Below are 27,728 nucleotides of genomic sequence, written 5' to 3'. Positions count from 1 at the left end.
CCAATAGCGATAGTCAGTGTGACTTCTTGTCCATATGGTGATAGGTAAGTCTCCTTGGAGAACATCTTTGACAAACTACCCTATTGATCTCTGTAATTCTCTGCTGCTTGCAGCATTAAATAGAGCCATGATTTCTTGTCTGCTGTGCTCACTGTGTAACAATTAAGCAAATATAATATTTTCTTGTATTACATGAAAATCAATAGACCTCTTGCTCTCGTGGAGTTGATCATGGTGAAGGATGAACTCAGCGATGGCTAAAGGCATGGTTCAAATATTAAAATAGCATTCATTGGATTTATTAAGTCTTGTGGTGAACCTTAAAATCTGAAAAAATGCTCTGCACTGAACAGGAATCGTTTAAGTTTTTTCTTTAAATTTGGATATTACATTGAAACATTGTGGCCTAAAAGGGATAAAGTATAAATGCTGGAAGTCAGGAGATTGATTCTATGTTTAGTATCAATGCTATCTTTTAACCTCAGGTTAATAACTATTCTTCCTTTGTGTTTTCCTTTTTCCTCCTGTAATCTGAGGACAAAACAAGAAACCTTTCTACCTTAAAATGTATCATGAATATGCTTGTTTTACTTTTATTTCAGTAAAAGCTGTTGTCCTCATTTTCTATTCCATATATATTTATGTTTGGGAGGCTTCATTAATAAAAATAGCTTTAAAACAATGTCAGAGAAAGGAAGAAGACACATTAATGATGTCTTGTGTGTGTCTGTGAACATACTGGATGTGCCTAGGGTGGCAAGCAGGGGCCAGGTGGACCCTAGTTTTCTGGATGTCAGGAGTTTTCTTAATGAAGAAACCAAAGGTAGCTTTTTTGCCTATACCTCTTTAATGGGATTTTGCCTTTAAAATAATATAGGCAAAACTATTTTTAAATAAAGGTGCATTTTTAATATAAAATCTTGTATCTCTTCTATCGTTATTTCTATACAAATCAATTATTCAGTATTGGAAGAAACTTCTGGTCAAAATTCCTAGTTCCTTTGTAAGTGATGAACCACCATAAAGATGAAGTAACAGAGTTGGGAGCATGACAGAAGTTGCTAATACAAAAATCCCTGGTTTCTCAGTGCTGATATCTTAACATACCAAATTATACAGTTATAATTTCATTCCATATTTAGTCATTATTATTACTTTTGTTGTTGTCCATAGTCGCCTGAGAATATTTTTTCATTGATTTTTACAGAGAGTAGGAAGAAGGGGAAGAGAGAGAGAAACATCAATGTGAGAGATGGTTGCCTCCTGCATGTGCCCTGACTGGACCTGTGATGGGACCTACAACCCAGGTATGTGCCCTCGATTGGGACTTGAACCTGTGATCCTTTGGTGCATGGGCTGATGCTCTAACCACTGAGAAGCCTGTCAAGGCTATTTTATTGACCATTAAAAATTGAAACAATTTTAATTTTTTAAAACATCTTTTTATTGATTTCTGAGAGAGAGAGAATCATTGATCAGCTGCCTCCTGCACACCCCCGACTGGGGATTAGCCCACAACCCTCGCCTGTGCCCTTGACCGGAATCGAACTCGGGACGCTTTGGGCCACAGGCCAATGCTCTATCCACTGAGCAAAACTGGCTAGGGCTAATTTTAATTCTTAAAAGCCATATGTATCTCTTTTTAAATATACATTTTGTTTTGTGTCATATTTATATTCACTTAAAACTATAATCACAGAACACCTAGAATTCTTCATGAAACAACTATTAAAGAATGAGTGATGTTTGAATGAGTGGGGTGACATACAGAAAAGGATCTTGATTTCATTTCATTTAAAAGCTAATGCAGATAACCGAAACCTTATCCTAAAGTTACCGTATCAGGTATCTACTTTTTTTCAGCACTTGCTATTCAGACTGTATGATGTTTGGGGGCATCTTAACCTAAACAAGTACTTGGCATTACATCTCACCTGGGTCAACAGTCTAGGGTATCAAAGTTAAACTGTGTTACTGTAAATTAATGGAAAATGTAACTGCATTTTGCTGGAAGATCAATGTCCAATAAAGGCTGCACAATCAAATCTTGTTGCAATGATTGAGGTCTTTAATTGCCTTTCAAAGATAAGGTGGTAATCAACACAGCTTTAACTGATCTTTTTTACTAGTTCAATTACATGCTAATGACTAGTGCCAAGACAGAATCTTTAACTACTTATACTTATTAAATCTTATGTTAGTAATGAAAAATTACTTTAGCTACACAATCGATAGAACACAAATCTTAATTACTATACTTCACTTTTTACTATTTCATGTGCTTGGCAAATATTTCACAAGAGCTTTCCCAACCATAAGAAGTGTTACTGGTAGTGACCGGAGTCCACAGAATATTTTTCTAATATAAAGTGGAAATCAGACATTGAGAAATTGTTTTTCTTTAAATGAAAATGTGGCTAAAATAGTTTCCACTGACACAAGTTTGGCCATCTAGCTACTTCTCAGAACTCTGTTCTGCTAATGGAGAGTGCATTTAATACAACTGGGATAAGATAACTCCAAATTGGTTTTACTAAGAGTATCTCTAAAAGTTCAGTTTTCTTTCTAGTAAAGAAGTTGATTTCATACAGAACCTACTATAAAATTCTCTTATTTTGGGAAAGTGTAGAAGTTCGTAAAGGCAAATAATAAAAGAATTTTAAAAAGGTACTTCATCAACATTAAAAACTTTTGCACTTCAAAGAACACTATAAGAAAATGAAAAGACATTGACAGAATGGGAGAAAATAATTTGCAAATCATGTATCTAATAAAATGGATTTGAACAGACATTTCTCCATAGAATTTATACAAATGGCTACCAAGCACATAAAAAGATGTTCAATATTAACTATATGGAATTGCAAATCAAAACTACAATGAGATATCATTGTATATCTACTACGATGGCTATAATAAAACAGACAGATAATAACAAGTGCTGACAAGGATGTGGAGAAATTGGAACCTTATGCATTGTCAGTGGAAATGCAAATAGTGCAGCCACTTCAGAAAAACTTGGCGGTTAAATATTAAACATGGGGTTACCATATGACCTAACAAGTATACTTCTAGTTATATACCCTAGAGCAGTGGTCGGCAAACTGCGGCTCGCGAACCACATGCGGTTCTTTGGCCCCTTGAGTGTGGCTCTTCCTAAGCCTTAGGAGTACCCTAATTAAGTTAATAACAATGTACCTACCTATATAGTTTAAGTTTAAAAAATTTGGCTCTCAAAAGAAATTTCAGTCGTTGTACTGTTGATATTTGACTCTGTTGACTAATGAGTTTGCCGACCACTGCCCTAGAGAATTGAAAACATGTTCACACAAAAGTTGTGCCCCTAGCCGGTTTGGCCCAGCGGATAGAGCATCAGCCTGCAGACCAAAGGGTCCTGGATTTGATTCTGGTCAAAGGGAACGTACCTTGGTTGCAGGCTCTTCCCCAGCCCAGGCCCTGGTTGGGGCACGTGCAGGAGGCAGCCAATCAATGTGTTTCTCTCATCTGTCTGTCTTTCCCTCTCTCATCCACTCTCTACAAGATCAATAGAAAAATATCCTTGCGTGAGGATTAACTAAAACAAAGAAAAAAACTTGTACACAAATGTTCAGAGTAGCATTATTTATTCTAGCAATAAAGTGGAAACCCTTCAAATATCCATCAATGGATGAATGAATAAATAAAATATGGCATATTCACACAATGGAATATTATTTTGCCAGAAAAAGGAATGAAGTACTGATACATGTTGCAGCACTGATGAAGCTTGAAAACACTATCCTAAGTGAAAGAAGCCAGTCATAAAAGACTACATATTGTATGATTCCATTCATATGAATGTCCAGAATAGGTAAATCTATAGAGACAGAAAGTGGGTAGCAATTGCCTAAGGCTGGAGAAGTTTCGAGGAAATGAGGAGTGACTGTTAATGAGCATGGGGTTTCTTTTTGGGGTGATGAAACTTCTAAAATTGATCGTGGTGATGGTTGCACAACTCTGGCTATACTCAAGACATTAAATCGTACACTTTAAATGGAAATTAGTAAAAGAGCCCTGGCCTGCTAGCTCAGTGAGTTAGAGCATCACCCCAATATGCCAAGGCTGCAGGACGGGGGGGGGGGGTCAGGGCACATACAAGAATCAACTAATGAATGCATAAATAAGTGGAACAAAAAACTGATCTCTCTCTCTCTCTCTCTCTCTCCCTGGCTCCCCACCCCACCCCCCTACCCCCATCTCAAATCAATAAATAATTTATCTCTAAAATCAATTTTAAAAATTAGTAAAGGATTCAATATTACTATGTTAAAATATAATTGCATGATATCTATAGAAAGCAACTGAGTTTGGGAAAATGTTAGATAAAACAAGTGAATTTAACATCATTTTATATGTTTCAGTCTTGGAATTAAAAAAATTTTAGTTATGAAACCTAGTTTTAATTAAATCCCATTTGGGATAATTGTTAGTAGCATTAAGAAAAGGATATACTTGATTTAAGATTTGTTAAGATAAGACCAAAGAAAAGCATGTAAAATGTTGGTAAATGAAAATATCCTTTTTTAAATCCTAGTTGCTGGATAAAGAATATCAGCTACTACTAGAATGAGGTTTTATATAGGGTTGCTTATAGCTATTTTAGCTGCACTTATATCATTTTAAATACAGTTTATGAACACAGTACTACTCTATTATATTATTAATTTATCTTCAGAGATATTTATAGTATCAATTTAAAGGCTGTAAAACTTCATGAAAAGTAGCTTAAACACAAGGATTTTTATAAACAAAAGCTTTCAGTTTTTAAAAGGAAAACATGGAAGCTGTACTTCTTAAAGAAGATATGGAGTTTTTTGTTGTTGATAATGATAGAATTATGAGCCTTATAAACTCAGTATTTTTTAGTTAACCTAAATACATAAATCTATTTGAATTCATTTTATGAAAAGAGATATGTCATTAGATATATGATCATTATATACTTTAGTGATTCATGGACCTTGTTACATACATGCTTTGTAATGTATGAATTATTTAGTAAGAAAAATCACAATAATTTTGTTGTTACTCAAAAATTTATGGGTTGGCAGAAACAATTATGCAGCCCCTGAAGCTGGTATGTTAAGGTAACATCATTAATGCTACATAGTATGAATTTTTTTAGTAGTTATTTGACATAACCTTTACTGCTTCTGTTAGAATATATCAGTAATTTTATAACAATCTGTCCAAAAATGGAATATTGAATTAAATACAGAATGAATCATTTTATTCTGTGTTAAGTGCATTATTTAAAATCATACCTAAATAGTTGTTTACCCAAACCCCAAAGGAAGAATAAAAATATAGAAATCAATACGCTAATAAATAGATATAAATTTAAAACTCCATTTAATGAAAATAGATATTTTTATTTTTTAATATATTTTTATTGATTTCAGAGAGGAAGGGAGAGGGAGAGAGAAATAGAAACATCAATGATGAGAAAGAAACATTGATTGGCTGCCTCCTGCACGCCCCCCACTGGGGATCACGCACACAACCTGGACATGTGCCCTTGACTGGAATCGAACCTGGGAACCTTCAGTCCGCAGGCCAACGCTCTATCCACTGAGCCAAACCGGCTAGGGCAAAAGTAGAAATTTTTTATTTAAAAAAAATAGATGTTTAAGAATTGGATGAAAATAATTCATGAAAGTAGATTTTCTTATAAGTTTTCTTTATATATGGTATGAAGGTCTTTACTGTGAGATGAAGCCAATATTTTAGTTTCTTAGCATATTTTATGAAATAAAGGAACCAAGAATTTGAAAGTTTGAATTAAAATCTAAATAGTGTCACTTAATTTTAGATTACATTTATAACCAACAGTCATTCATTCATCCTACACATACTTTTGCGTTGACCATGTTGAGGGCAAATTTTAGTAACTTTACCTGTCGACAAAATCTAGCAGCTATGAATCTACTAGACCTATAAGGGTCCATCCTGAAAAAGACTGCTTCTGTTCACAGCTGGATAAGGACCATGAGTTACTACTTTGGTGTGCATTGGTCATACAATGAAGGCTCTATGTCAAATGAATGTGTGATGATTCAAAATTAAAAAGAAAACTTGCCTTTCTTTTTAAGAGATTTAAGAAAGGGAAACTTTAATTGGCGCTTATATAGTCTTTAAAAGAAAAGCAACAGGTTTTGAAATACTATCTTAGATGTCATGACTTGACTCACACTGTTCTATATTTTCTGAAAAATGGATTGGAATCTCATTGCATTGCCCTTGGAGGCATTTCAAAAGGTGCCATCTCTTTTCTCATACAGGAACTTCGCTATTTTAAAGTCAAACAGAATGATGCGTAGAAGTAAATGAAGTGAAACATTAAATAGAAAGTACTAGGATTAGTTAGACTTACTCTTTTTAAGCAGAACTAGAAACAATGTAAGTAGGAGACAAGAACTTTTTTGTGTGTTTGTTTTTTAAATGTTTTTCACTGATTTTAGAGAGAGTGGAAGGGAGAGGGGAAGAGAGAAACATTGATGTGAGAGAGCAACATTGACTGGCTGTCTCCTGAAGGCCCTCCAGCGGGAGTGGAGCCCAGAAACCCGAAACCCAGGCATGTGCCCTGAGAGAGAATGGAATTAGCAACCCCTGGTGCATGGGCTGACATTCAACCAACTGAGTACACTGGCCAGTAGACAGGAATGCTTTAACGGAGTTGGCAAAAAATAGAATGGGTTGCTTTAGAGCAGGGGTCCTCAAACTACGGCCCGCGGGCCACATGCAAATACAAATATTGTATTTGTTCCCGTTGTGTTTTTTTACTTCAAAATAAGATATGTGCAGTGTGCATAGGAATTTGTTCATAGTTTTTTTTTTTTTAAACTATAGTCCAGCCCTCCAACAGTCTGAGGATCAGTGAACTGGCCCCCTGTTTAAAAAGTTTGAGGACCGCTGCTTTAGAGGCATTGAGTATTGTTGGAGCTGTTCAGAGAGGCTGCAAGAAAATTCCCTAGGTAGATTATGGAGAGAATTCTTGAATTGGGCAGATGATTAGATCAGTGATTTTGTAAGTTTCCTTTAACTCTGCAATTTTATTATCATTCTTGAATGCCTTTGTCTGATTCCCAATCATGCTATTTAATTCACTATTTATTGCCGTTCCACTATGTGTGTAATGCAAAAAGACCTTGATTTGAAAATTAAAAAATATGGTTTAAGGTCTCTTGCTATACAATTACTGGATGAATCACGGGGGGAAAAAACTAGAGCTTTCTAAGTCTGTGTCTTCACATATGCAATAAGGAGTTTATCTGACACATGGCATGTATTTGTGTCAGGTTCTAGATTAAGCACTTTACACATATTAACTCACTTAATGCTCTCATAACAACCCATTGAATTAGGCACTTTTTTAAAAAATATATATATTTTATTGATTTTTCACAGAGAGGAAGGGAGAGAGATAGAGTGAGTTAGAAACATCGATGAGAGAGAAACATCGATCAGCTGCCTCTTGCACATCCCCCACCGGGGATGTGCCCGCAACCCAGGTACATGCCCTTGACCGGAATCAAACCCAGGACCTCTCAGTCCGCAGGCTGACGCTCTATCCACTGAGCCAAACCGGTTTCGGCAAATTAGGCACTTTTTTATGTTCACTTTTTAGCCGTGGAAACCAAAAAGTCTTGCCCAAGCTCACATATGGTGAGTGTTATTCCAATCCCTGCCGTCTGGCTAAGGAGTCCATGTTCTTAACCATTACTCCATTCATTTCTATGATGCACAGGATAATTCTGTGAGATAAAAGACGTGTGCTTTGCAAGCTGTAAAATGCCACCAAAATGTGAAACATATTTTGTTAAGCCTAAGAAAATATTATAGGTTTGTTTAAACAATGAAAAGAGGGAAATGACAAAGCTTAAGTAGTTTATGGGAACAGCAGCCTACTCTACCTAAAGGAAAATGTGTTATGTGGAAATTAAATCTAATGTCTTTTAAATTAAATAACTTCCTCACTTTAAAGCATCTAAAATCCACAGTACCTGGCACATAGTAGGCGCTCCATGAATATTGGTTGACTGTTGTTTCTCCCATTCCTGCCAAAACAGAAGAGAGCGGACTTTCCTGTCAGCCTTTCAGGGGTTTGTGTCCAGTCATTTTTGTCCATGCCTCTTCACGGTCTTCCTTTAAAAAGACTAATATGTAACTGAGCACTGTGAGGAAAATGCTGGTGTTTATTTTCTGGTTGTTATTGCTATTGTAAATTTAATCTTTTAAAAAATTTAAAGGTATTATTGCTGGTGTGTAGAAATGCAAATTACTTTTTTTAAAACTTTTTCTTTATTTTGGAATAGTTTTAGATTTATAGAAAAGTTGCAAATATAGCACAGAGAGTTCCCATATATACAATCACCCAGATTTCCCAAATATTACCATCTTGCATAATCACTGTACAGATTTCAAAACCAAAAAGTCAACATTGGTACATTGTTACTTAACTAAACTGCAGACTTTATTCAGATTTCCCGTTTTTCACTGATGTCCATTTTCTACTCCAGGATTCCACTGAGGTCCTACATGACATTTAATCATTGTCTCCTTAGTCTCCTCAGGTCTGGGACAGTTAGTTCTTTGCTGTTGTTTTTTATGGCCTTGACAGTTGTGAGGAGTACTTGTCAGGTATTCTGTAGAATACTCCTCAATTTGAGTCTGATTTTTCCCTCAGGATTAGATTGGGATTATGCGTTTTGGGAAGAAGAGCTGGGAGGTCAAATGTCCTTCTCATTGCATCATATGAGGTAATACATGACATCAGCATGACATAACCGGTGATGTTAACCTGGATCACTTGGGTTGGATGGTATCAGCCAGGTTTCTCCAATGGACAGTTGCTGTTTTCATCCTCTATTTTTTCAAATCAATTAATCAACATGTATTTGAGTGTTACCTGCAAAGGCCCACATTCAGCACTGAAGGAGACAAGTGAAACTCTTGGACACAGGAGGCAGTCAACATTTTGTTGTAAAATTTGCAGTTTGGGTGGGTAGGGGCTGGGAGGAGGGGGCAAAAGGGGGGAAATGGGAGATATCTGTAATACTATCAACAATAAAAAATATATTTTTAAAAATTTGAGGTTCAATGGGAATCTATATCATAAAAGGCCTGTGGTCCTGACAACGTAACGGCAAAACGACCATACAACTGGTCACCAGGAGGTGCTGGAGCACCTCTTGGGCCCTCCCCACACACCCCCCCACCCCAGGGCGCTGGCAGTGTCTGCGGAGCATGCAAGGCATCGAGGCATTGCAGGGCGGCGGACATGGCCCTGATGGCAGGCGAGGCCTAGGGGACCCTACACGCGCATGATTTAATTGTGCGCTGGGCCTCTAGTCTATAATAACTGTCTCAGTCTTTGTAGTGGTGGAAAGGCAAAGAGCAAGTGAAGCTCAAGACGGGTAGGAGATGCACATGGTAGTTACATTCCTTTACTCAATCCTCTTTGCCTCAAAATCCACTTTCATTCATTCAACAAAAATAATTAAAATGCCCACTGTGTGCCAAGTACTGTTTTAGGTACTAGGAATATGGCAGGGAATAAAACACATACAGTTCCATCTCCTCATGAAGTAATAGTTTAGTGGGGAGACAAACAAATGGGTTAAATATGCGATATGCTGAACTAGGGAAGGGAACTAGAAATTGTGCACCAGTGTGCTTGTATCAGTGGGTGGGGTGGGTTCGGGGCTGGCTTTCAATAGTGTGTAAGGGAGCGTCTCAGCCAGAAGATGACATTTAAGTCAAGACGTGCAGAATGTGAGGGAGTGAGCCATGTGGATGTTGGGCTGACAGCAAGCCATGCAGAGGAAATGGCAATGCAAAGGCCCTGAGGTGGAATGCCTGATATGTTCAAGGAACAGTGAGGAGGCTGGTGAGAATGGGGAAGAGAGGTAGGAGACGAGGTCTGAGAGTTCAGAAGTTGTGGAGTGCAGAATGAGTTGTTTTGTAGTTCAAGGAAAGGACTTTAGTCCTTGGCTCTGTTCAAGTTAGGAAGTCACCCAAAGAATTTCCACCAAAGGAGTGACCGCAGACTGTTGGGAGGAGGGACAAGGGTGGAAACAGAAGATTAGGAGAGAAATATGGTAGTTTAGACCATATAGTGAAGGGATGGAAGGAGTTAGTAAAATGTAATTATCCTCATTTAAAAAAACACTTTACAACAACAAAAAGATAAATGGAATTAAAAATGGGTAAAGGACTTGACTAGACAATTCTCCAAAGAAGATACACAAATGGCCAACAGGCATATGAAAAGGTGCTCAACATCACTAATCTCTAGGACAATGCAAATCAAAACCTCACACCCATTAGAATGGCTGCTAAAAAATACAGAAAATAAATGTTGGTGAAGATGTGAAGAAATTAGAACCCTGTGCACTGTTTGTGGAATGTAAAATGGTGCAGACATTGTGGAAAACAGTATAGAGGTTCTTCAAAAACATTGAAACTAGAATTACTACATGATCCAGCATTTCCATTTCTGGGTATATATCCAAAAGAATTTAACCAGTTAACTGCCACGATACTTTGAATTTAATTTAAAAAGGTCTGCCGCTGCGTCTATAGCAGTGATGGCGAACCTTTTGAGCTCGGCGTGTCAGCATTTTGAAAAACCCTAACTTAACTCTGGTGCGGTGTCACATATAGAAATATTTTGATATTTGCAACCATAGTAAAACAAAGACTTATATTTTTGATATTTATTTTATATATTTAAATGCCATTTAACAAAGAAAAATCAACCAAAAAAATGAGTTCGCATGTCACCTCTGACACGCGTGTCACAGGTTCGCCATCACAGGTCTATAGCCACTTATGGCGTACAAATGGTTAAAGTATAAATTGAGTTGGTTTCCCCATAGTACTATGAATAAAAAGGCTGTTTTAACAAATCATAGGTCCTTAGGAAATCTTGTTTTGTGGTCTATTTTCTCTAGTAATAGGAAACGAACTTTCAATAAAAAGTACATGGGGACTTTGAGCAACGGGTTTATTTTTCATAGAACTGAAGTGCAGGTGGGAAGGGGCAATTCCCAGAATATCTGGAGGATCTGAGTAAATGAATTTCTACCTAAGCTATTAACTTACAATAACTGAAAAGAGATCAGCTGTCTCCTACAATGGACTTTCAAATTAAATATAAGAGAAACTCAGGCAGAGAAAATGAATGCAGAAAAATTTTTTGGTATTATACTGCAGCTAACCAACATTTAAAATATTCTCTCTCTTGCATTCATTATCTGACTGTTGGAGAGGGAAAATGACATTCTCCCCGCACCAGTGTATACGGAACTCAGACCCCAAAGTAAAGCGATATGTGCACCTTCATTAGAAAGAGATAAAGGACGGACCTACAGTAAGCACTTTTTAAACCAATGTCTCCATGGGCACCGTAGGGCAACAAAATTATGCCCTTTAAAACCTGAGGTTAACAAGGCGCTTAAAAATAACCAGGGTTATGGCTACTGCCTGTGATCGAACCCATCACGTAAACATTGCTACCCACTTGGAAATTCTGGGACTAGACTGGGTAGTTTTTGCAACGGTTTCATAAGAGAAGACGATGCCACTACTGCACTTGTCTCCGGGCCGTTAAAACTCTGGATTTCTTCACGGTGGCTTTTGAATGGGGAGCTGTTTGCCGTTTCTGGGCCATCGCGGGGTCAAGAAGCTCCCTGGAAGGAAAAGTCAAGCGCGCTTTGCTAACGCGGGAGAGTTGTCGCGCCTCTGGATCAGTGCATTGGAAGAAGGAAAAGGGAAAGACAACTATTTTTTTGTTCGTTTGGTTAGTTCTTGCCTTGCTCTTGCTGGTTTGGTGCACAAGCCCCCAAGAAGTAAGGAGCCAGGAGAGCAGCCGTTCCGGCTCTCCGAGGCGTCCGTAAAGGCAAACCGTGCGCGAGAGCCCGCCGTCACCGGTTTCTCCTCCTCCGTCTGTTAGGCGCCCTCCCCTCGCCGTCTCTAACGAGGGTCGGGAAAGGAGCAGCAGTCACGCAGTCGCCGCCGGCGGGCCCTGGGCGTCTGCGGCCTCGCGAGTGGGCCGGGCCATCCGACCCGCCGGGCCCCGCCCTCCGAGGCGCGGGGGCGGGGCTTGCCGGGAGCTGCCCTCTTCCAACATGGCGGCTCGGGAGGCGGGTTCCTTTCACTGGCTCCCGTGGTTCCGGGGCCGCGCAGTTTGGTTCCGGAGTAACTGTGCCCTAGCTGCCGCCTTTCTGCTTCTGCTCCTGCCGCTGCCGGGACGCACGGCCTCGGGCGGCCGGGGCTGAGCCCGCGTGTCTGGCCCGGGTTGGGGCGGAGGACTCGCCCCCGACACTCCCGAGGAGGCCCCCCTCGGGTTTTTCCTAGTCCGGCGGCCACGGGGCTTCCTAACAGCCCGGGACTGAGTCCCCGCCAGTCTGGGACCCTCCCCTCGCCGCCGAGGAGGAGTGCACCCCTGCCGCTGTCCCCCCTAAAACGGGGCGTCCTCTGCAGTCTCCTCGCGTCCGCACCGACGGCCGAGAGCTGCGCGGCCCCGTTTGGCCCTCTCCCAACTCGAGAACCTCTGACCTCCGCTAGTTCCTATGGTCCCCGCCCCTCAGCCGGTCCAGGCTCACAGGAGACACCCTCCACCCCCCGCCACCCCAGCCCGGCCTAGGGGGTGCCCCGGCCCCTTCCTGCCACCCCTCCTCTCGTTCCCCTCTCTCTGCCCCCCTCCCCTCGGTCCCCTCGTCACCCCTCGGAGCCCCCGCCTCCCCGGGGGCCATGGACACCCCCCACCCCAGGACGTGAGCCCCTCCGCCTGTGATGCTGTGGCTGGCCTTCGGCCCCTTCCACGCCATGGAGAGCCAGGTGCTGGTGATTCGCATCCGGATTCCCAATCGGGGCGCCGTGGACTGGACGGTGAGCTCCGGCCCGCAGCTGCTCTTCAGGGACGTGCTGGTGAGTGTCCGCCGGGTGTGCAGGCCCAGCGAGGGGCGCGGGCGGGGGAGATGGAGATGCTCAGAGGGAGCCCGGCCCTCAGCAGCTCACAGCCCGACCTGGTGGGACACAGGCCAGAGCCGCCAGGACACCACGAGCCGAGTCCACGGGAGAGTTTTTCTCAAGTGTCTGTTGGAAGGTCCCCGGCCGGATTCCAGCCCGGCTTTCCATGGAGGCCCCTGAACTCGGGGACCAGCGGGAAAGGGAAACCAGGCAGCGGACCTGTCATGTTTCATCAAAAACAAGGTGTCGTTCGTTTTAAGATATTATGTTACGTACCACTAAGAAAACACACACACACACACACACACACCCGCTACCCACGAAACCGTGGCACGCCACACGTTGTGCAAAAACAGCCTGACTTCAGAGAGGTTACAGTAGGGGGAATGTGCATTTTAGGATCAGTGATGTGCCCTTGCTTTCGCAGCCGGTACTCGGGATGTGTCTGAAATGAAGTCACGGGATGCGAGCGCCCCGCGTGCCTGCGTGGAGGCGTCTCTCTTTGCAGACGGTTACCGGGCGCGGGCGGTGCGGGGAAATGACTTCGCCAGAGCCCGGCGCTCGAGCTGGGGAGTCAGCACCAGAGCCCGGACTTCCTTACTTTTACTTGGTATTTATTTCCACATACGGGAGTGCCCTTCTCCTAGTTTAGCATTCGTTTGAGGTGGACAGTGTATTGTGCCCATTTTATTGGGGAACTGAGGTATCCAAGGCAGAGCTGACACATACCAGGAAGCACATTGCAAATACCAGCTCCGTCCTATCTACACGCAAGAACAGGTAGGGCTGCGTGGAGGAGCACATTGCAAATACCAGCTCCGTCCTATCTACACGCAAGAACAGGTAGGGCTGCATGGAGGTTCTTGGGGGAGAGATCTGCGTGCGGTGAGATTTTTGGCTGTGGTGGGTTACCCAGTCAAAATTCCATTCCCGTTCCTATGTTTTGAGTTCTGGATGTTACTGACCACTCAGACCATACAGATTTTCGGGTGTCTGGCCCAGGAGTGCAGAGGCTACAGTCCACTCTTGTCCACCACATGCCATCCTTCTCTTTGCATCTAGAGTTCTACACACGCACACACACACACGCGCACGCACACACACGCATGCACAAAGGTTTTCCCTCATGCTAAGGGCCAAACTCCTTCCTGTGGTCCTCTGAGCCCGTCCTGATTGGCTCGTCCTTGCCCGGCACCAGCCTCATTGCTCTCCACAACCCAATGAGCGTCTCGTGCTCCAGGCATTTGGAACGAACCGCGAGTTCTCCCAGATCCCCACTCGGCCCTTCAGCTGGCCGACTCCCACCCGTCCTTCAAAGCCCAGCTTCACTTTTCTTCCACTTTAGTCTTGGTTACTTGCCCCTCCTCAGTGTTCCCACAGCTTTGTTCCGGCAAAGCACATAGGTTGTGTCATAATTTTGTCTGTCTCCTCCACTAGATGGTAAACTTCTGGAGGAGACGGCCATCTCTGGTTCCCCTCCGTTTCTGGTGCTGCAGAGGACCCTGAGATATTTGTTAAATGAGGGATCTTCAGATAGGATGCATGCAATTTTGGTTTCGTGGGCAGCACACTAGGTTTTGAATTTTAAAAAATTTGGGTTTGATAGCAAGCAGTCTCACTAACTAGACAAGTCATTCTACCTTTCTGAGCCTCAGTTTCCTTGTAAAAGAGGGGTAATTGTGAAGATTACATGAGATTGTGTCAGTAATTAGAGAAACATGAGCTCGTTTTCACTTTACTTATTTGAGAAAGAAGGTTTTAAGTAAAATGGTACAACATACTGTTTGAGTTTAAATTGTAAGCTCTACCAGGCTCATTTGGGCACGTGTCTCAGTTTCTTCATGTGTTATTTGTGTGTGTGTGTGTGTGTGTGTGTGTGAATCCTCACTCAAGGATATTTTTTCCATTGATTTTTAGAGAGAGTGGGAGGGAGGGAAGGATAAAGGGACACACACACACACACACACACACACACATCTATCTATATATATATATATATATATAGAGAGAGAGAGAGAGAGAGAGAGAGAGAGAGAGAGATTGCTATGAGAGAGACACATTGATTGGTTGCTTCCCACACACCATAGCTCGACTGGGGCCAGGGTTCAAACATGCAACAACCCAGGGATGTGCTCTTGACTGGGAACTGAACCTGAAACCCTTTGGTGCATGGGCTGACCCTCTAACCATTGAGAAACACTGTCCAGGGCTCTTCATCTGTTATTTTTAAAAAAAGGGCTGGAGGAGTAAATATGCCTACCTCACAATTCGGAGGACTACTGGAGTTGATACATCTAAAGCACTGAAACCTGGAGCATAGTAAGTGCTCTGCAGTGGTGGTGGTGTGACATAAGGGATAGGGCCTGGGTCTTCGGCTTCTCAAGCATCTCTCAGTTGTATTTTGGCTCAAGGCTGACTGGCGTATGAGTAGCCTTTGCACAAACGGTCCCACCATCCAGAGCACAGAATGCCCTGTGTCCTCACACATGCTTGCTCAGGTGGGCACCGGTGCCGCACGTTTGTCCGGAAGGCCAGGTGCAGGGCTCGTGGCGGTGGGCGCTGCCCTGTCTCCTGGTGCTCCTTAAAGTTCTTGGAACTGGAACCCAGATCCTGGAGACTCCTGTGATCTCTTCTCCAGGTTCATCTCATCTCTTCATCGAGAAATTAGCAAAATACCAACAGATACGTCAGCTGTTCTGTCTTGGAACTTTAAAGATTAAAGCCAAATGAAACCTAAAAGCTTCCCCTTCATCTAAACCTCCTCGCCCCAGTTTTCAAATGAGGAAGCATGAACCTCAGAGGGGGAAATTCCTGAAGTTATACAGCTAGTTTTGGGCAGAACCAGACACAGAAGCCAGAAAAAGTTTGTAGTCAGATTCAACTATAACTGAGAGTGATTTGGAACAGGAGTCAGTACTCAGGGGCTCCAGTCACAGCTCCAGCAAATAGCTGGGAGACCCTGGGCCAGTCACTTGGCCACTTTGGGCCGGTGCCCTTTGTCTGAATTGATTAGGGACTGGCTGTAGTGTGACGGAGACCCAGTTGGTGCTCAGGGGCAGAGACATTGGGATTATCTGTTCTCAGTGTTGTGTGTTTCTCTTGGCACAGCTTGGAGAAAATTGTGCAGGAGATCTGAATCTCCTGAATTCGTCAGTGGTAGGAGAGCATGTTACCCCTTTCCTCTTGCTGTTTGAATCCTGTCTCCCGAGTCCCAGCTCAGGTTTCCCTTCTGGGAAATTCCTGTTTGTACCGAGTCTGATTTTTCCCTCCTCCCGAGTTAGCGAGTACTTGCTACTTACAGGTTTCTTTGGTTTGGCTCTATCATTCTGTAAGTACACTGTATTGTTAGTCTTCTAGGTTTGTCTTTATCTCCGTGACCAGATTCAGTTCTTCCTAAATTTTATTTTTCTATCGCCTACAGCTTTGTGTTCTTTATGCTCCTAGTACATTGTAGACGGTTAATTATGCTTTTGGGCTGTCAGACTTTTGCCTCATTCATTGAAAGGAAGGGGAGGGGAAAAACGAAGAAATGATCACTGTCAAGATATTTAAACTTAAGCTTTCTTTGAAACCTCACTGGGTTGCTTTGAAATAAATCACTTCAAATGTAACTGGAAAATATGAATAAAATGATCAAATGTGCCCTGCTTAGAAATGACCAGTAGATATTGACTCATTTTCAGACCTTTTAGGCTTTGGTCTTTATGATAGCACCCCCCCTCCCCCTTTTATTGCTTTAACAAAACAGGATGGTTCTCTCCAGTGGGTTTGCTTTTGCTTTCCCTTTTCCCCACATTGGATGTCAAGCACATGTGGCTCCCTGTTTATGTTGATGGGCAAAGGATGCCATTGCTGCCCCCCAGGGTCTTCAGCTAGTTATTTAGGGATTTGCTGTTTGATGGGGTCCACTCTTCTTAGTAGGAAATGTCCTCAATGAGTTTGCTAATACTGTGGAGCTCATGTCTCAAGGTTGGTTGTCTGAATGATCGGAGTCCCTGGAAGTAAGCAGTGATAATCTAGATGTGGAGTGTTGTGGGTAGAGTCCTTGGTTTTGTTTCTTTTTTACCATACTGGCTAGGAAAGGTCCTCAGTAAGTCCTGTGGAAGGCTGAAGTAAGTGATCGCATGACCATCCTCCTCTGTTTGTTTGGGTGCCAAATTTTAAGGTTTCCTTATGAGGTAAGTTTTTGTAATGTTCCAGTCGTCAGTGACTTGTTTTATTTATTTAATAAACGCTCATATGGGTACGTGCTCGACACTCTTCCAGGCACTTTACAAATATGAACTCATTTAGCCCTACAAGGTTGGCACACTTGTGATCTTATTTTACACAGAAGGAAACTGAGGCTTAGTCACTTAGCTAGTGAGTGGCAGAGCCAAGGTCCGGCCCTAGCAGTTTGGCTCCCGTCGACACTCTTGGGCTTTTTACACTGGCTGGCTGTGTAGTTTATTTCATACTCTCTCTACAGTAGCCATTTACCTGTCAATAAATACTTTCTGTATACAAGTGTGTAGAAAGAACTAAAAATTATTCAAATATGTTTTCATTGATTTTAGAGAGAGAGGGAGAGAGAGACCTGTTGTTCCACTTATTTATGCATTCATCGATTTGCTGTCTCCTGGGAAAATTGACCCTCCATTACGTCTAGTCCAACTCCAGTGGCTTGGAAACCTCATTGCTCTCTGATAGCTCTGGGGCTCTACCAGATCCTACTGGGGATCGAGTCCCCAACCCAGCCACGCATGTGCCCTGACGGGAAATCAAATCAATGACCTCTCGGTGCATGGGACAACACTCAACCCACTGAACCACACTGGCCAGAGCTATTTTATTATTATTATTTGATTTTTAGAAAGAGAGGAAAGAAGGGAGGGAGGGAGGTTGGAAGGGCGGGGGGGGGGGGTGGAGAGAGAGAGAGAGAGAGAGAGAGAGAGAGAGAGAGAGACCTGTTGTTCCACTTATTTATGCATTCATTGGTTGATTCTTGCATGTGCCCTGAGCGGGATTGAACCCAGAGCCTTGGCATATGGGGAGGACTCTCTAACGAACTGAGCTACCCCACCAGGTCTAGAAAGAATTTCTTTAACACTAAAATCTTTGACAAATAATTCCTTTAAAAGTAGATGTTTCATTTGCTTAGACGAGTTAGAGGGGAAAATAATCTCCTTTGGCCCTTAATGAGTGAGGGCTGCCTAAGATAGTTCCCTAGATCAATTTTATATGCAGATTTATTTTTGAAGAAAAAAAAATGGCACCGTAGAGGCAAGGCTATTATGCAAATTGCCATTGCAGCAAAAGCTTCTAAAGAACTGCCTTTAGAAGGAAGTTGCAGCCGCCATTCTGCTAAGTGCCCCACTTGGAGGGGTTGTGGGCTCCCTGCTGAGAAAGACTCCCCACTGTCTTGTGAGCCGACTGCCTGGTCCCAATTCTGGCACAGCCCAGGAGGGACCTAGTGGCAGAGCTGCCAGAGAGCAATGAGGTTTGCAGACCACTTGGGTTGGACTGGACATAATGGAGGGTCACTTTTCCCAGAACTGACTATTTCTTGAAGGCGTTCTGTGCCCCTTTAAGCTATCTCTGTAGATTATCATGTTTTCAACTTCATAGATTCATTTAAACATTGATAGCAGATTATATATAGTTTTAAAAAATTCTGCAGGCTAGATCAACTTTATTTTAATGTCATTAAATATTTTTCAGTTGATTAAGAATAAAGGATATGAATTGTTTGTATTACTGGTACATGTAGCTTTATAGGTTTATATCATAACAGAAATTGTTTTTGAGCTTTTCCCATTATGAATGCAAGACAGGGTGTGATAGTTACATATCAGAAATTACATGTTGAATGTCTACAATGTGTTAGGCTAGCTTATGTTTATTATATTTTTTATTTAATTTTTATATTACCTCTATGAGTATTACTGGACCCATATTGGAAGGTAATGACATTGAGGCTCAGAGATTTGTTCCCAATCACACAGCTAGTAAGTTCAGAGCTGAGATTCAAACCCAGGCCAGTCTGACTCCCAACCCCCTTACTCTCTCTACTGCAGTACATTCCACAGCCTCCCATGGGAGAAACCAATTTTTTAAATAAATATACAATAATGTATTTGTATACACTGTTGAGTCGAGAAGACAATATTATGTTATTAATACAAAGTAGAAAAGATTTTGTAAAGATTCCACTCCCTTCTCCCCCTCCCCCCCAGCCCCCCCCCCCCATCACCCCCGCCTCCTCAATAGAGATTTAAACTCTTGGCTTATATTGCTGGGCTAAGTGTGATTATGAGCTAATATTTTTATAGTTTATGCCCACATTTCAAAAATCTTTTCCAGGTTCTCATATTTCCTCTAGGATTTGCCACATGTTAGCAATAAAGAAGATGGCTAATTGCGTTTCTTTATTCTTTCTTTGTTTAGGATGTGATAGGCCAGGTTCTGCCTGAAGCAACAACCACAGCATTTGAATGTAAGTCTGGCTTGTATACTTTCTTGACTGGTTCCTTCTGCAGTAATTTTTCAAGGGGTTTATGGGTTGCATTAGTTTAGAAACTGACAAAAACACATTATTTATGATCATCATATGGTACATTTAAATATTTATAAATTAATGCAAGTTTAATGATGATACTTAACTGAGTAATATTTTCTTATTTAATCATATCTTGGGTGTGCATATTTCTATAATATAGCTTTAATTACCAACATGACCTTTATCTGCTCTTGCTCCTCACTGTAATAATATTGTGGTGTAAAATGAAACCTGTAAACTACCTGTAGGCCAATGATTATTGATTAAGAGATTTTAATCCATTGCTGCTTTATAACAGCCACAGAGCAGAGCTTTTAAGTGAACATTGAATGGAATAATTCTGTTTTAGTGAGGGTTGGCATGGCTGCTAGATGATGGCAGCAACACTTCAGGTCTTAAGTCCTTTCCCCACACCACCCTCCACACCAAAGCAGTTGGCTTAGGGATCGGGGGCAGGGCAGGGCACTAGAAAACTGGTTTTTGATATGAGGCAGGTCACTGCAGGAGAGGTCAGGGTCTGAGTAATGTTAAGGTGAGAATTTAGTCAGGAGCTCTGGTGTTGAGAAGGATAATGGATTTGTAACCGTAGTTCCCATTTTTTAAAAAAGATGAGTGCCGCTTTCCATGTGGAAAAATGCATGGTTTCTCCACATAATGTACTTTTTGTTCTTGTGTTTTAAGCAGATGGTTAATGACAGAGAGTACATTGTCCTCTGTTTTACTTATGTTCTCTTTGGAGGACAATTTGGCAGTACTTACCAAAATATAAAATGTGTAGAACCTTTGACTCAGCAGATCCACTTTTAGGAAGCTGTCCAACAGAAAGACCTAACCATATGTTGAATGCCCTTCAAACAAACTGTTCTTGTGGAATTATTTTTAATAGCAGAAAGTTCAAAGTAAGCTAACTGCCTAAAATAATAGATTAATAAGTTATAAATCTGAATCATTAGGCAGTGGGTATAAAGAATGAGTTAGGATTTTATGCATTGACACGGAAAGATATCCATAATATATTATTGACTAAACAAATAATATATGTGGTAAGATCCTATTTTCTGAAAAAACTAATCTCTCCTCCCAACTTCATGAATATAAGGTGTTCCAAAAAAATGTATACACACTTTAACAGCTGATAGCTCAGTTTTGAAAATGAAATGTATTTTAATAAACACTGCATTTGTTGTTATTCAAAGTGCGTGTATACATTTTTTTGGGACACCCTACATATTGAGAGACAAGGATCTGAAGTTGCTGCAGTGCTTTCTAATGATTTTCCCTGGAAAGGCGACTTGGAGGCTGGAGTGGGGGCTGAATGAGCACACTTTTTCCTTTACTTATTTCTCTATTGTTCGAATATTTTTCAACAATTATTACATGTTTTTAAAAGCTACTTGAATAGAACTCTTAAGATAATTTCTATTTTATTAAAAACAGTACATAGATCTAAAATACATATTAGTGTTGCAAGCTCTTTAGACCCCTTGCAGTAACTCCGTGGGGGTGCCAGGGATTTCACATATAGTCTGATAGTAAGCATTTGGAGTACTTGCTGTTGCTAGATGCTGTGCTAAAAGCATTCCATGGGTTATCTCATTTAATTTAACCTTCACGGGATCCCCACGAAGCACGTTGACAGTCTGTTATTAGCTCTGTTTTAGTTGAGGAAAGGACATCTCTAAGACCTGCTCAGAGCCTTACAGCTAGTCAATGGTAAAGTGGAATTTCTGGAGTAGACTCCAGAGCATATACATATATATTCTCAACCACTGCTGAAATGTGTTTTGAGAGTTTTCATAATTCTTGAAATCATGTGTTCTGATTGTTCTTAAGTGCGGCAGAAAAGAAGCTTTCTACTTTCTACTTCTTGCTTTTTGGGTCCCCCAAAATGGCTCAATGTACCCATGCCCCACAGGCTTCAAGAGTTAGGTTCATAGTGATAATACTGATTACTGTAGCTGTCATTTATTGATGGTCTGCTCTGTGCCAGGCAATGTACTACAGGATTGACTTAGATTGTTGCTAATCTTTACAACAGGCAAGGTAGGAAAATTATACCTGTGAAGAAACTGAAGCTCTGAGACATGAAATGATTGCCGAAGTTGATCACTAGGAAGTGGTGGAGCCCAGATTCAAACAATTCTTTTTGAGTGTAAAACTTACGCTCTTTATAATTAAACAGTTAAAAACCTGTAAAGTGTGTTAAGTATGTTTTATATGGTTTATGGGTTTATGGTTTATGGGTATGATGGAACAAACTCTTGAAAATTAAACTTTTATCAAAGAAATATGTATGGTATTATATTTAATACTGAAAAGTATGCCTAGCTCTAACAGAAAAAATTCTTAAGTTTTTAGGTTTAAGTTCTTAGACATCTCATTCTCTCCCCCCCCCACCCCCCAAACACACACCTCCACCTACATGGCAGCATATCTGTATCCATTTGCATCTGGACCAGTTTTAGGTGAAAAAATAAATAAAAACGAAAATACACACAGACAAAATAATGATAGTTTTTTGTGCTTAGATCATTGAGTACTTTCTATTATAGACTTAAAATCCTAGGCTGGCTTTTTTTTTTTTTTTTCATAATTGTTCTAAGGTGACCTTATTTTCTGAATTAATAAATGGAAGCTATGTATAAGAAACTAGAGGTCCGGTGCACAAAATTCCTGTACTCACGGGAGGGGGATCCCTCAGCCCAAACTCCGCCCTCTCGCAGTCCAGGAGCCCTTGGGGGACGTCCAACTGATGGCGTAGGCCCGCTCCCCACGGACATCGGTTGGACATCCTTAGCACCGCTGCGGAGGCAGGAGAGGCTCCCACCACTGCCGTTGCACTCACCAGCTGTGAGCCCGGCTTCTGGCTGAGCGGTGCTCCCCCTTTTGGAGCTCACTGACCACCAGGCGGCTGCTCCTACATTGAGCGTCTGCCCCCTGGTGGTCAGTGTGCGTCATAGCGCCGGTCGTTCTGCCATTCGGTCGATCTGCATATTAGCCTCTTGTTATATAGGATGCATATTAGCCTTTTGTTATGTCGAGTAGTTGGAAAGATGTAGTTTGTAAACTAATTTACTGATATTTTTGAGCAGTTTCAATCAGTGGTTTGTGGGTATGATAGAACAATTCTTAAATATATAAAATTTTAATCAAAGATATATTTATGGTAGTACTAGAGGCCCAGTGCACGAATTTGTGCATGAGTGGGGTCCCTTGGGTTGGCCTGGGGAGATTGGGCCCCGGCTCACATCCCCAGCCTCGCAGCCCCAGCTCACGCTCCCAGCTTTGCAGCCCCGTAGCCCTGCCTAGCATCCCACCTTGGCCTGGTGCCGCCCCCATACCTGCTCCACCATCCCACCTGCAGGGCGATTGATAGGGGCTGGGCCCCCTGCCCAGCTCCCTCAGTTTTTGGGAGCCAGGCGGCAGCCCTGTCCTCTACCTCCGCCACTGGTCGCCGTCTGCGGGGCGATTGGGCCCCCCTTGCACCCACCTTGGCCTGGTGCTGCCTGCTTACCTGCTTCACCATCCTGCTATGGTCCCCCTCTTGTCATGGCCCATCAGGGCCGGCAGTGCCTCCACTGCTGCCCGCTGCCAGCACTGCGTCATTGATGCCCACCATGTTCTGCACCACCCCCTGGTGGTCAGCACACATCATAGCGAGTGATCAAACTCCCGGTCTCCCAGTCTAATAACTGCCTGAGAGGACAATTTGCATATTAGGCTTTTATTATATAGGATATTTATTACTGAAAAATATACCTAGCACCAGTTGATTTCTTGTACAAAAGAGATGGTGTTATATTTAGTGATATGAATGTAGCAACAAGAGAAAGGGCAGGCACCTCGGAGGGTCTGCAGTGGCTGTATTCTTTCTGACTTCTGTTCCTGGGTATGGTGTTTCTGAGGGGATGAGGTGAGGGAGGCCCATTTCTGCTGAATTCACCTCTTGGACTAATGGCCCTAAACCTCTTTTTCTTCTTACTCCTTAGTTTTTTCTTCTTTATGAGAGCACAAATTAAAGTACTTTTCAATAGCTAGCTTGATTTTTTTTTTTTAATGAAGAGGTATAGGTGATCTTTAAAAAACATTCAAACAGCATAGAATAAAGAAAGCTGTAAAAGTTCCCATTTTACCTGAGTCACTCGTTAACAGTTTCTTCTATATCTTCACAGAAATTTTCTCTGTACATATTATATGCTCTACTGGAACTTGTTTCCCCTGCCTGCACTTAAAAGCACACATTGGGCCCCTTTGAACATTAGTGTGCATAACTTCATTCTTTTGGATGACTACATTATTCTTAATTTTATGGCTGTGGCTTAATTTGTTTAACCTATTGATGGACCAGTTGGTGTTTTTGTTTTTGAAAAAAAATGCTGCAGTTAGCAGCATTGTCTTGTATTGTTCCACATTGTGCAAATATATTTGTAGGATAAATTCTTCAGAGTTGGAAATACTGAGACAAAGAGTGCGCATATATACATATTAATAGCTATTACCATGTTGCTCTCAAAAAGTAGAACCAATCTACACTCCCACCAACCACGTTTGAGACTGCCCGTTTCTCTCTACCCTCACTAACTCTGGGTATTAGCAAACTTGTAAGTCAATGTCAGTTTGATAGGTGAAAAAGATGAATTACTGTTTTATTTTGTATTTCTTTAATTATAAATGAGCCTGAGCATATTTTCATTTGTAGTTTGGTCATTTGTTTTTAATTTCTGTTAACTATTTGTCACCTTTACCAATTTTTCCATTAGGTTATTTGTCTTTTTCTGATTTAAAAGCTTGCCAATATTCAGAAAGTTTGCCCTTTGTCTTATATGCTACGGATGTTTTTGTGTAGTTTACTACTTGTCTTTCACTGGGTTTGGTCTTTTCATCCCTCTTCTTTTTGTCCATGGGAAAGCTGAAAGTTTTTACATGGTCAGGTTGATCATATTTTCCTTTGTGACTTCTAGATTTATGTTAAGCTTAGAAAGGTCTTTCACATTCCAGGATATTGAAAACATTCATCCTTATTCTCTTTTTTCTGCTTTAATGTTCATATGTGTATTAGTGTTTGTTTTTAAACAGTGTGCATTTGTATTACAAAGGGGTTTTTGTACTACATTCAGTTTATTTTGGTGAAAGGAGAAGTCAGATGAAGGTACAACTTTATTCTTCAAGCAGATAAACAGTTGACCCCATATTAGGTATTGAATAATTCATTTTTTCCCAGGTGTAAGAATACTTCTGAGCTGAAGCTACATTCCATAACCATAAAAATCTTGTGTGTTTGCATGTGTGGGCCGTACATATGCTGTAGAAGCTTGACATTTTTATAGGCCCAAAGACCCCTGCTGGTTTTTAGTTCCATTAACAGATTAAAGAGTACACAGCACATGAAGTGATGAAAATCAACCATGCCCACTAATGAGTTCCCTGCACATATACATGCATTCCTCTCCCTGAATTTTCTCTAGACAAGTTACTGCTGTAAAATGATTGTTAGGTTGGTTGCTGGTGAGTAAGATCTTACTGGTCACTTGAAAGTCTGTATGGACAAGTGCTGACTTCTACCTAGAAGCACCATATGGCACTACTTTCCTGTGACACTCTGACTTCACATTCTTTGGTCTGTAGCTCTCATGAATATCTTCATACTTGTCAAACCATATGTCTAAATTTTGGTTCAGAAAAATGGTTATAGGATAAATTTTGTCTTTCTTCAACCATGACCATTTTATTCTAACTTCTTTTTGAATAGAATACTTTTCAGTTGTTTTATGAATTTCTGGCAGATTATTTTGGATGGAAATGTTAAAACCAGTACATCATATCTCATTGTAAATTTGGCATATTATGACCATTTAAAGAAAAATTACAATTACATAAGTTGTAAATTCTTAGAGTATAGAAAACAATTATAGCTGATTACCTATAAAAATATTCCTCATGTTCAAATAACAAAGGCAGTCTCATTTTAAATAGTTGGGTGAAAACCCCCTTTTGCTTTGTAGAAAAGTCTAAATCATAAAATATATGGACATCATAAAATATATGGAAAAAATAAAGTTTATTCCTTAAACTATAGTATATGTAAAAGATAGATGATTGCTTATAAGTAAAACTAGGTAGGTTAATGAAAAGTTGCAGTTCACAAAAAAACTACACTGAGTCTAAAAATTATTTAATAGGTAAGAGTTACTTTTGTATTTTAGAATTTGAGACCGTTTAAAGAGAGCTTTAACTTATTGGAATTTGGGTTCTAAATATTATTGATACAAAAAGTCCAAGATCCTTTTTAGTCTTATGAGAGCAGTTGTTTATGGGTAATTTTGCTATTTTGCATAATAATTAAGCTTAATTTCTTTACTCAAGCACCAGGGTGTTTGTTTCTTGAAGGCAGTAAACAATGCTGCTCATTTTTGGATCCCTGGAAAGCCTAACATGGTACATGGCACATAGTACTCACTCAATATGTGTTTCTGTAATGTATGGATGATTGAAGGAGTGAAGGAATAGGACAATCTTTTCAAATTTTATCCATCAGCAAATTCTATTAGCTCTATCTTTAAACTATATCCAGCATGTGACGACTACTCAAACTCTCGGCTTGGTTTAGGCCACCATCATATCTCACCTGGACTAGATCATTTGGTCTCCTAACTGGTCTCCCTGTTTCTGCTTTTGCCTCCATACAGCAGCCAAAGTAATCCTTTTAGAAGTTAAGTGAGATCATAACACTCTAAACCCCCCAGTGGTTTCCATCTTACTCAGAAGTGAAAGCCAAATCCTTAAAATGCCCATTTTCTCATCTGCCCCCAAGTCTGCTCTACCATTACTTCTTTAAACTCATCTAATTCTCTCTCCCCCATCTCATTCTATTCCACTTATCTGGCTTTCTTTCAGTCTCTTGAACATGCCAGATATTCTTCTGCCTCAGGGTCTTTGCATTAGCTGTTCCCTCTGCCTGGAACACTTTCACTTTCAGTCTCTCTCAACTAATGTGAAAGTTCCATGAAATCAGGTGTTCTTTTTCCCCTGCTACCATCCCCAGTGCTCAGAAAATTGCCTGCTGCATGGTAGACACTTACATATTTGTTGGGAAGAAAAAGGGAGCAATGAACTGAAGAAGGAATCAGAAGATGGGAGGCATGAAACTAAATTAAACTCATGGATATAAAGATTTGGCCATAGAAACAGTGGCCTCTAGTCCTGTCCAGGTCTTAGATTCCGTACCTGTGAAGGGCAGTAAACTTGACAACTTTTCTGGTAATTTCCCGTTGATGTCTTTCTAACCTATACAATTATGTTTTCATTTCTTTCCTCTTGCCTTGAAAAAACACCTTTGCTGTAGTTTTAATAGACTCTCACCTGGCACTGAAGGAATTGACAAATGACATATAATATATAGCCTTAACTTTCTGTTGTTCTTTGTAGAAGCTAGATTGTTTCTCTCCAAAGCCCACTTGAGTCCTGTCACTGCAGTGGATGCTGTTTGGCTGAGACCTCCCCTGAGTCTGCTGTTTACTTGGTAGGCACTGTGCTTGCCATTCTGACCGCCCTTACCTGAGGCTGCCTCTTCTCCTCTATTGGGCCTTTATGTTCCTTCTCTTGGTTTCTCTTTTGGATTGCATGTTGCCTCAAATAAAATTGCTAACAACATATGGCCTGTTATGATTCTCTTTTCCCAAACTCTGCCATTTTGTATATTTGTGACACACTGCAGATTTTGTAAAGATTGCTTCATAATATTTGTTTACCATCTGCTGCACTCTATTTGGTATCTTGCTAGGATTTTTTCCTCCATTTTAAGTGACATTAACAAAATCCAGCCAGTACATAGACTTTCTGGTTCTACTTTTGCTTCCCTAATGTGCTGGAAAATCATGTAACTATGCTCCAGGCAACTAGAGAAGCCTGGAATCTCATTGTGAACCAGAGTATCAGATCTATTGCACCCGCCCCCACTTCTTGGTCATATCCGTAATGCTTTTTGGTCAGATGGCAAAGAACCTTCATGTATAAGACAAAAGGAGTTCAAGTTATTTTTTGCTACTTCTTTCTACTTAGTACCACTACTTTCTAGTGTTCTTCACCAACATATTTATACTTTTGAAACTCTGTGCCATTTTAGTAAGTTTTTATGATATACAGTTCCAGTTAGTGTACTTTTTATAGCTAATCCAGC

At 41.0% G+C, this 27,728-nt stretch overlaps 1 protein-coding gene across 8 annotated transcripts in view; it reads left to right on the top strand.

Annotated features, from left to right (window-relative positions):
* The first annotated feature begins 12,157 nt into the window (after nucleotides 1-12,157).
* Nucleotides 12,158-27,728, top strand: part of MAP2K5 (mitogen-activated protein kinase kinase 5) — a 276,193-nt gene continuing 260,622 nt past the window's right edge. For 7 of the 8 annotated variants that reach the window (XM_059697326.1, XM_059697354.1, XM_059697306.1 and 4 more), the window contains exons 1-2: nucleotides 12,158-12,972; nucleotides 19,441-19,489. In XM_059697326.1, coding sequence (XP_059553309.1) covers nucleotides 12,838-12,972; nucleotides 19,441-19,489 — 184 coding nt within the window. In that variant the 5' untranslated portion in view covers nucleotides 12,158-12,837. The remainder of the gene's footprint in view (nucleotides 12,973-19,440; nucleotides 19,490-27,728) is intronic. The other variant, XM_059697290.1, reaches the window with a different exon arrangement.

The sequence above is a fragment of the Myotis daubentonii genome, chromosome 1, assembly GCF_963259705.1.
Source record: "Myotis daubentonii chromosome 1, mMyoDau2.1, whole genome shotgun sequence".
Classification (NCBI taxonomy): domain Eukaryota; kingdom Metazoa; phylum Chordata; class Mammalia; order Chiroptera; family Vespertilionidae; genus Myotis; species Myotis daubentonii.
Note: the sequence above shows the minus strand (reverse complement) of the source record. Positions and strands in the feature narration are given on the sequence as shown.